A 10,940-nucleotide genomic window follows, 5' to 3' on the forward strand; every position below is an offset into this window, starting at 1 on the left:
TTAGAGCTTGGTTGAAAGTATGTAAACTGTTGTAGGATGAATTTTTGAAAAAAAATTTATGTCTGGAGAATTTCAGAAAAGGTATCAAACTGAGTCATAAGCACTTGGAGACAGGACAATTATTTTAAGCCCTCTTCCTTTTTTCCAAAGTCCGTTATTTTTTTGCTCTCTGTTAAATTCCATGATTTTTGCGTTTCTGTATACTATGAAAATACATATAATATAAATAAAGTGTGTTTGCTATTAACTATCATTTCCAAGTTTCTTCTCCACGGCGATCACTGCTATATTATATAGAGATTCTCTATATATTTTAGGATAATAAACATAGTAAACATGCAGAATAACGCGAAAATAATTGTCCTGTCCCCGCGTAATTTTGAAAATTGTGTTTAAAGAGGGGAGTAAAGGGGGGTATCTGCACGGAAGAACGCGAAATAAAATTGCCATTTCACGATTAGCGAACAATTAAAAATTTCTTGCACATTGATCTTTTTATCGATTTCAAGAAACACGATGAATAACGAACCTTTTTCACGGCTGCCCGTGAAATAAAAAATTGCAAAACACGTTGCACGATAATAATCCTTTACCCCCTCTTTTAAAGTTTAAAATCAGAAGTCTTTGGTATGACTTAAAAGTCGGTCTGATGACGGAAACAATATCCGGACGCCTTTTTCTTCGTTTTTCTCCCAAAATAACCCAAACTGAATAATGAGTCAATAATCATAAGAATGGATGACAAATGCAACTTTGCATGGTACCTATAGGACACAGAGGCATGATGATTAATTTATTGGGGAAGGAATGTTCAATGAGTATATGCTCGGTTAGACTGGTTCCCGATCGCAATATTCAGTACCTCGTGACAGCGTATGGCTATCAGCTAATACCTGGAACGTAGTACCGGGAACCAGGATAATGCTCGGTAAACCGAATAACGTCGTGATGTAAGGGCCTTGTCATAGTCCAGTATCTCGAACTCTTAGATAACCCAGTTTATAGTATATTTGACATTCAAATATACTTAAATACTGTCTACAATACTACTTTTAAAGTTTAACACGTTCGTCCCTTATCTATAATTGTTTTAAATAAAACATATAGGTTGATATCTATATTAGAAATTCAAGCAAGCAGCAGATTATGTTTTATTTAAATAATCTGACAAGAGGACGTATTTGAAATGAATCCGAAGTAATTCAGACCAACCCATAAAGACAGACTGTGACAGCGACAAGCCTGCTATTCATATGATAACAGCATCTTTCAAAAAGACGTATGTGAAATATATTGCAATATACGAACTACACTTATCTAAATGTCACTGAGGATATTTCAAAATTAAACATGTTAAGAATTGAAATTTTCCTTACATGTAATAATATTCCATTGTTAGAATCGAAATAAAATATTTTAAAAGAAACAGCTTAATCGTACTTGGTACGAAAAGGTCAAAAGATACCAATGGCCAACAGGGACTCGGTTAGCAGATTAAAATAAAATTAACTTGAATCAATGTTTTTAAATTTTTGTTAAGTATTTCCTGTCTATTTGTATTACTTTGTTTAGTATTTAACGATGACATCAATATTTCTTTGCTTTCTAGCAATGTGCAGTTTACTATCCATATCCGTATACTGAAAAATCCTAGGATGTGCAGTTTACTATCCATATCCGTATATTGCACATCCTAGGATTAATCAGTATAAAGATATGGATAGTAAACTGCACATTGCTAGAAAACAAAGAAAGATTGATTCCACCGTTTAATACACTAATAAAGTAATACAAATAGACAGGAAATACTAATTTAAAAAAAAAAAAAAACATCGATTAATTTTTTTTTAATCTGCTGTCAACCGTATGGCATGCAGTTTTATATTTATTCTACTTACAAGACATGTACACACACAGTTTTTGCTTTAATAGTACTTTTCCTGTTTCCCCACGCACATGTTGAGCAAGTGGTGATGTGAATATTTCTTTTTTAATTGTCGATTTCTTTGAAAAAAATTAGAGACAGATATTTAGTTTTAAACAACTAAAACTTCAAGTGCCTGGTGTAAATTGCAGGATAAACACAATTTATGTGTATTGTCGGACATATAAAATGTATTTGTACTCCCTACGCAACAGGAGAAAAGTTCGACGAGCCTCGATTTTAGTCTTGTTTCTAAAGCTCAGTTTAGCTGGCCATATTATACCGTCATTTTAACTTGACCATTTTTATGGGCGTTATGCGACTATCTGACTAAAATTACACCTTGTGAATGCAACTTCTCTAGAACCGTTCGACAGAAAGCTTTTGTTCTTGGTAGGATTATTTGCTATCATGATTAAAAGACCATATCATACCATCATAAAAATTCGACTATTTAAATGAGAGGTATGGATCTTTGATTTTTTTAGTTCTATCCTCCACAAAATCACCATGTGAACGCAACTCCTCTGAGATCGTTTGACAGGAAGCTTTCATTCTTAGTAGACAAAAAAAAGGAGATGAGCATGTTTGACAATGTGACACCTATCAGTACTAGTACATGTACCTAAAGGCCATCAACAATGAGCAAAGCCCATACCGTATAATGAACTATACAATTAAAACGAGAAAATCAACGGCCTGATTTATTATCAAAACATAAACGAAGAACAAATATGACAGACACCAACCAATGACAAACAATAAAACACCGGCTCCTGGCTTACACGATAGTTTGTCATCACGTTCAGTTAACCATTTTATGATTTATGTTCCTGTTATACAACTCTATACTGTTCACACATCCCCCTCATTTACAAAGCGGCCGGAGGTTTTTGCTTCGGCGTAGCAATTTTGTTAGAATTTCAGGATGAGGAGAATTTTGTACAGGGGGTCAAGTCAATTGTTTTTGCACGAGGAGAGGGAATATATATGATTATTCCTATCATAAGAGATCAGTACACACTTATACAGGCCAGTTTTTCAATTTTATGAAGTGTGAAATTACCAGTTGATTTCATAAGGCACACCAAGTGGTAGCCTAGAGATCAAATGATAAGAAAACTGTCTGTGTCATTGTCATAGAATATATAGTCCTTGTACACATATCCCAGGAACTGAGAATGAAATATTTGGTGCTGTCTCTTCTAGTTTTGGGTAGGTCAAACGTATTGGTACGGAGCTTTATGTAAATTTTGTTAATAATAAATGCCACCGACGTATTTTGTCACTATTCAGAGCTGGTTCGTTACAAATTAAAGTTGAAACAGGTCGATATGCTAGACCACAAGATCGCTTGTGTATATTTTGTGATAGTTGCCAAATTGAAGATGGAGGCAATTTCTTTTTAATTGTTGTTTTTAATCTAATATCAGACATGAATAATATGCCAAAGCCTATCTTTTAAATGTTGATTTTGATTATATATGCGATATTGAAAAACTCCGTTATCCTATGTGTAATGAGAATATGGTTCCTCTTTTAGCTAGTTCCCTTTATTCTAGGTTTTACCGACGAAAACATGTTGTAATCTAGAAATTATATGTGTATTTTTTTTTTATTTGCGAAATACTTTTTACATGTAAAAAAGTTGTCTTTTTATGTATGTATTAAATGTCTGTTTTAATGATAAGTGTCTCATAAGTCGTTTTCGGCTGGCATCCTTTTACTAAACGTTAGGTTCTTATGACTTTATGTATATATATATATAATTTAATTTTGGATGTTACACGTCTTCTGATTGGCTGAAAGTGTTTTGTCTATCAGCTCATAGACATAATTTTGTCATGTGACCGCGACGTCATCAACGTTTTTATCATGATTTATTTCTTCCTTTATCTCACCTGGCACAATGGGCCAAGTGAGCTTTTCTCATCACTTGGCGTCCGTCGTCCGTTAACTTTTACAAAAATCTTCTCTGAAACTACTGGGCCAAATTTAACCAAACTTGGCCACAATCATCATTATGGTATCTAGTTTTAAAAAATGTGTCCGATGACCCCGCCTGCCAACCAACATGACCAACATGGCTAAAAATAGAACATAGTGGTAAAATGCAGTTTTTGGCTTATATATATCTCTGAAACTAAAGCATTTGGAGCAAACCTGACTGGGGTAGAAATGTTCAAGAGGTTAAGATCTATCTGCCCTGAAATTTTCAGACGAATCAGACAACCCGTTGTTGGGTTGCTGCCCCTGATTTGGTAATGTTAAGAAAATTTTGCAGTTTTTGGTTATTATCTTGAATATTATTATGATAGAGATAAACTGTAAACAGCAATAATGTTCAGCAAAGTAAGATCTACAAATAATTCAACATGACCAAAATTGTCAATTGACCCCTTAAGGAGTTATTGCCCTTTGTAGTCAATTTTTCGTAAATTTTTGTAATCTTTCACAAAATTCTTCTCCTCTGAAACTACTGAGACAAATTTAACCAAACTTGGCCACAATCATCATTAGGGTATCTAGTTTAAGAAATGTGTCCGATGACCCCGTTTGCCAACCAACATGGCCAACATGGCTAAACATAGAACATAGGGGTAAACTGCAGTTTTTGGCTTATATCTCTGAAACTAAAGCATTTAGAGCAAATCTGACATCGGTAAAAATGTACATAAGGTTTAGATCTACCTGTCCTGAAATTTTCAGACGAATCAGACAACCCGTTGTTGGGTTGCTGCTCCTGAGTTGGTAATTTTATGGAAATTTCGCAGTTTATGGTTATTATCTTAAATATTATTATAGATAAAGATAAACTGTAAACAGCAATGATGTTCAGCAAAGTACGATCTACAAATAAGTCATGACCAAAATTGTCAATTGACCCCTTAAGGAGTAATTGCTCTTTATAGTCAATTTAAAAAAAAAAATCGTAAATTTTTGTAATCTTTTACAAAAATCTTCTCCACTTAATCTACTGGGCTAAATAGAATTAAAATTAGCCACAATTTTCAATAGGGTATCTTGATTGAAAAATGTATCAAACCAACCAACATGGCCGCCATGGCAAAATTAGAACATAGGGATTTACTATAGAAGTCTAAGGGAAAATTGTAAAAAAAAAAATTCAAATGGTCACAACTTGAAAACTAATTTAAATAATGATAAGGGGTCTTCAGTCACTATTGTAAGACTAGTTACTAGTGGGATGACCTGCTTTTAATTTAACTACTGGGCCAAATTAAACCAAACTTGGCCTGAATCATTATTAGGGTATCTAATACTACTTATTATGATTTTAACCTTATTTTACATGATTTTCAAAACCACAGTAGATACAGGTGAGCGACACATGCTCGGCTTGAGGGCCTCTAGTTATAATTATACTATAAGGAATGACTGTAATATTTTTCTGTCTATTCGAAATAACATAAAAAAAAATGTGGTGCACACTTTTAATTAACCCGCTACGCGGGTTATTCAGTGTGCACCACATTTTCTATGTAATTTCTTCATAGACAGAAAAAAATATTACAGTCATTTTAAATAGATACTGTAATGGATGGGGACACTTTGATCTATAATATTTTTATTTTGATCAATCGTCGAAGAGAACACCAAAGGTATGTAATATATACTAGTAGGTCATATGTCAAAGTCAAAGACAGAATGACACCATTACCAATAACAAAGTTCACACTAGTTCACCATTTGTCATAAATTGTCATAATCAGTTGCTACTGCACATCCGGCTATAGTCATGTGACTAATATTGTCATGTTATTTGTTGTTTTGCTCTACATTCGCCTATCGTCATTATGACAACAGTTTTAGAAGTTGACAGTAATTTTTGATAGATGAATGGACTTGGACTTCATAAAATTGTGTCATTATCTTAATCAAGTGATTTTACTTCATTTGTTATGCCCTATTTGTATCCCGCATTATCGGGAAAACTATGGCACGATTGGCCAATCCTTGGAGAAATAAATAATCAGGATTGGCTTAAAAACTAGATTCACAAGCCTCAATTGTTAATAAAATGTATTTAGCTCATGCCAGTATACCGAACCACTGCTTACTGTCCGAGCACTGACTTTGTCCTATATTGTGATAAGACGGTATCCTGTATTCTGATAATAAATAGCTTGACCTAAGAAAATTTTAACTAGAACATATCTTGAATTGTTCATCTGTACTCCTTTAAAATCGTAGACTAACGCTATCGGGTAAAAGGTAATTGAAGAGAAGCGCTTCGTGCATACCATCCACCAGCCGGGGAGCGAGTGGTATCTCTTTTACCAACTTTCGCTAATCCAATATGTCTTTCAATTTAACTATTTGTGTGACGCATTTTCAAATTAAAAAAGTTTTTTTTTTATTAATTATACCCAATAATGGGCTTATATAACAATTTTATTATCTTGAATGATCCACTGCTCACACACAATGTTTAACACGCAATTGGCGACTACGGTCAAAACTGGTAAGACCCCTTTTTGGCCCCAAAATATTGCATTTTTACAATTTGTTAAAAATGAAAACTTTTCGCTATTCATTGGAAAGTAGAATACTTTTGTTACTTAAAGATAGGCTGTTTTTGACCATAAAATGTACATTCATCAGGTACTAGCATCATTAATTCATGCACAATTACTGAAATCTTCACAGTTTTAGCATTTGTGCTAATTTCAGACAATTTTTGTCTAAAATGGAAATGGCCGCATTTGTGTTCAGTCTTAATATTTAAATATATGTTGTATTTGATGATAAATCATAACATATATGAAGTTTGAGACTGAAAACCAATGCGGTCACTTTCATTTTAGACAAAAACCATCTTAAAAATGACCTTTTATGGTATATTTGATAGATTTTTCATACATAAGCTAAATTTGAGTGTCTTTAATGAACTAATCAGTGCAAATCTTTTACATAAACTAATTGAATCGACTGAGGTAGACACTTCAGTGTTTATTAAATGTCAAAAATCTTTCATCAGATGTACTTAAAATTTTTGGCCAAAATTATCCCTTAAATTACCGGACCTTCTTCTTTAACATTTATCGATGTGTTGTTTTCTAATAACTTCCATATATATGACACCATGTTATCCGTAACTGTATCTGTAGCAGTGCAGTGTCAATGATTGTGTATAAACCCTGACCTTGACAATGTCTCTTGTCTCGGTTGGTCTCAATTCATGGCACACTCCATGGTCTGGTTGTTGATGAATTTTCAGTTACTTAGAAAGAAAAATATTTAGGACCAAAGCAAAAGCTGTATCATACATTGTACTATTTAAAATGTCACTTTAAGGAGTAGCACTAAATATGTAAATAAACACTCGGAGACACGTAAAACTTTAAAAAGGATCACAAAATATAAAACTATTAAATGTGGTTTCTACTAGAATGAAAAATAATCGTCATGTTTTAGAAAGAGAAACATTTAGGACAAAAAAAAATTGTATCATACATTGTATTAAAATATCACTTGCGTTTTCCTATGTTTCATCAAAGTGAGTTTTCCTATGTTCCATCAAAGTGCGTTTTCCTATGTTCCATCAAAGTGCGTTTTCCTATGTTTCATTAAAAAATAATGTCACGTTTATGTGTGCTGTCATATTTACTTTGAATATAGTCTAAATATTAATGTATACAGTATTTGAACTCTTAACTATCCTGTTTGGTTTCACAAGACAATCAAAGAGATAGCTCTGATCTGGAACGATAAGAAAACTACTTAAATCACCTCCTTAGTCAATTCCTTTATCAATTATTTACGCTGGTCTCAGGAAAACATGAAATACTTGGCGCTATCTCTTTTAGTTCTTGGTAAGTTATCCCTTCTTTATTAGATATTGTGATTTCATACGTCGAACAGTTAGACTCTGAATTCATAAGTGCATTGATTTTGCAACTGCTGTTTTTGTTAATCAGGAATGCATTAAGGCCATATGGTATTAGATTTATAATTCTTTATTCTGGCTTTGAACGTTTTATAACTTGATTTGTCAATCTTTTTGTTGGTCAATAGCAAAAATAAGTTTTTAGATTTGCTTTTACTTTTTATACTTACTGGCAATTCAATGCAAATTATCCTAACAAAATTATGCTCGAACTACAATTATCTTCATTTGTGTTCAGAGAATAACCAACACTAAATAAAGAAATAGTCCTCTCAGTGATTAAACAGTGGCGGATTCAAGTGGGGGTGAGGGTGGGGGTGGTAGAGGGTTGATTAAAAAAAAACATATTTTTTGGATTAACATAAAATCGTCCAAATTTTTTCCGCCTACATGATTTACATATATATATATATATATATATATATATATATATATATGACTATGCGGTATGGTGTTTGCTCATTGTTGAAGGCCGTACTGTGACTTAACTATGTCATTTGGTATCTGGTGGAGAGTTGTCTCATTGGCATTATACCACCCCTTCTTATTTTTATGTTCACTTTTATGGAGTTACGTCCTATTATAACTTAAATAACCTGAAACAAGCAACAATTATATTATCAAATAATTATAACAAAAGTTCATATAAAGTTTCAGTGTACAGTGTTTCTGCCAATCAGAAATGTACAGGCTCGCCAAGAAGGTATAAAGGGAAGTCATGCGCTTCAACTACCAACTACCACGATTCTCACAAGGGAGCATGTGGCTGTGGACCCGCAAGTGGAGACAATCAATTTGGATGGAACGCTGGAAGTTTTGTTGCAGCTGCTAGTCAGCTTTATTTCGACGGCGGTCATAAAGGATGGTGTGGAGAGCACTGTGGCCAATGCATAAAACTTACAACAACAGGTACTATCAAGTTCAATACAGTTATACCAAATTTAATTTCTTCTATCATTTACCAAAACATTGCATGCGATATCGATAAGATTTTAGGGAATTAAGAAGGACTAATCTATCCTGTGTATATTTTACAAGCTGTATCCTTACACCGAACATATACGAAAAAATTGTACTAGTTCAACTTAAAGCATAATTTAATGATTTTACAACATTATGTCATATTTGTAAAATAAAAAAAAAAATGAAAAAAATGGCGTATGGTACCGTTAAAAATGGACATTCCAACACGTGGTATTAACACAGACGTATGGTACGGATTTCAGCACACGCGACACGTATTTCTGTAAGAAACCTTCAACAGGTACGATTAAGGCTTAAAATTATGGACGCATAATACATTCAAAAGGAATTGGAAGGACTTTCTTACCAAACACAGAAGCTGCTATGTATAGTATTAAATATATCAATTGATAAGTTTGATGATGACATTCAATGCGAACTACACCTAGACTACATGTATATATAGTGAAATATTCTGGACTTTAACGGTGCTTAATCCAAAAATGTCTGGACTTAAAACGATGCTTAGTCAAGCTTGTCCATAAAATGTGTAAGGGTAGGCATACAATTTATGGGGAGGTAGGGAGGAGCTAAACACTGCATTTTTTTAAAAGACTACAGTGTTTAGGCCTCAACAGGAAATCTGGTTTTGGTCCCATTTGTGCATTGAGATTCGATAAATATATATCGCTGATTCATTTGTTAAGATTGTAAAATTTATGACTGTATACGCTATCATTTACATATTTGCATTTTAGGTGGATATGTTCCAGGCCAGGGAGGGCCTGTTGCCGAAGGACTCTCTAAAACCTTCATGATCACAAATCTGTGTCCAAACATATATCCAAATCAAGATTGGTGCAGTCAAGGGTCACAGTTCGGTGGTCACAACAAATACGGATACGAGCTTCATCTTGATTTAGAAAATGGAAGAAACCAAGTACGAGGAATGGGATGGAACAACCCCGAAACAACTTGGGAGGTGGTCAATTGTAATAATGAGCACAGACATGATGGAAGGACGCCAAGTTATGGATTGTGGGGACAATGTCAATGTGCTCATCAAGGCAAACGGGGTCTTAACGAAACAGATAATGGATCTTTATAAAGGCTTCATCTGATTACAATTTCAAAATTGATCAACGAAATAAATAAAGAATAACATTTAGTTCTCAATCTATTATGTATTTATATATTGGTCCAACAGTAGAAAAATATATATTCATTTCTTCTTTGATATCACATTGCTCCTAGAATTTATGCATATAGTGTTATTGTAAAGCCATCAAAAATGATAGTCAATATATATTGAAAGGAATAGTTAACAAAGAACAATGTACGGTAAGCCCCCGTTTTGCCCCCCCCCCCCCCCACTATTTTCTCATTTTTCAAATTTTGTTTTGGAAAGCTACTTATTATGTTTAAATATACCCTTAGGTTTGAATGAACTTCAAAACCATTAATTTCAGCAACTATGTGAGGTGAGCGGGGTGAAAGGGCATCAAAAACGCCAAAAGTAGGAAAAATTACGATTTTTGGCCTGTGTTTCTTAAAATTTAATAGCGTGCGCCTACGTGACCCGGAGAAAATTATGGCGATCTAGACAGCAAAAACAGTGATAATGACATTGTAATAAAAAAATTCCTGGGTCACGTTGGGGCAGGTACTTAAAAACTAAAGAAAATCGTTGTACGGAATCCAAACAAACTTCAAACCTCAGGGAATATTTTAACATGATAAGTAGCTTTCCAAAACAAAATTTGAAAAATAAGAAAATAGGGGGGCCAAAACAGGGGCTTATCGTACCATGTCCTTTATGAAAAAAATATGGCCCATTTCAAGTCAAATTCAGTACTAGGTCTTTGTGAGACAGAGTCAGGAAACTAGTTGGAAAAGAAAAAAACAAGGAAATAGATATAAAGACATGTCTGGTGATACTCAATCAAATCGTGATATCGACCGTGAACCAAGTCTGAACATAGGAGAGTCTAGATAGGAGGGTCTTCATTTCTATATTCTTTAATTTTTTAGACCATTTTTCTCTATTTTTTATTTTTTTTATCCATTATTCTCCATTCTTTATATTTTGACACTCAATTATACTGACATGCTTAAAAAAATCCTTGTTTGGCGTAATTAAAA

At 33.6% G+C, this 10,940-nt stretch overlaps 1 protein-coding gene across 2 annotated transcripts; it reads left to right on the plus strand.

Annotated features, from left to right (window-relative positions):
* Positions 1-3,077: 3,077 nt before the first annotated feature.
* On the plus strand, positions 3,078-9,978 carry LOC127711790 (endoglucanase). 2 transcript variants are annotated; one of them, XM_052217929.1, is made up of 3 exons: positions 3,078-3,139; positions 8,487-8,744; positions 9,557-9,978. In XM_052217929.1, exons 1-3 carry the CDS (start codon positions 3,106-3,108, stop codon positions 9,904-9,906), a joined length of 642 nt encoding a protein of 213 aa, XP_052073889.1. In that variant the 5' UTR covers positions 3,078-3,105; the 3' UTR covers positions 9,907-9,978. The 2 variants fall into 2 exon arrangements, with proteins under 2 accessions (XP_052073889.1, XP_052073890.1); XM_052217930.1 differs by lacking the exon at positions 3,078-3,139 and adding an exon at positions 7,621-7,761.
* The last annotated feature ends 962 nt before the right edge of the window (positions 9,979-10,940 follow it).

Source organism: Mytilus californianus, unplaced genomic scaffold (genome assembly GCF_021869535.1).
Source record: "Mytilus californianus isolate M0D057914Y unplaced genomic scaffold, xbMytCali1.0.p SCAF_8, whole genome shotgun sequence".
In the NCBI taxonomy this organism is placed as follows: domain Eukaryota; kingdom Metazoa; phylum Mollusca; class Bivalvia; order Mytilida; family Mytilidae; genus Mytilus; species Mytilus californianus.

Coding starts and splice junctions, on each gene's coding strand:
- LOC127711790 (XM_052217929.1), top strand. CDS start 3,106: ATGAAATATTTGGTGCTGTCTCTTCTAGTTTTGG. Junction 3,140..8,486: donor GCTGTCTCTTCTAGTTTTGG/GTAGGTCAAACG, acceptor GTTCATATAAAG/TTTCAGTGTACAGTGTTTCT. Junction 8,745..9,556: donor CATAAAACTTACAACAACAG/GTACTATCAAGT, acceptor TTTGCATTTTAG/GTGGATATGTTCCAGGCCAG.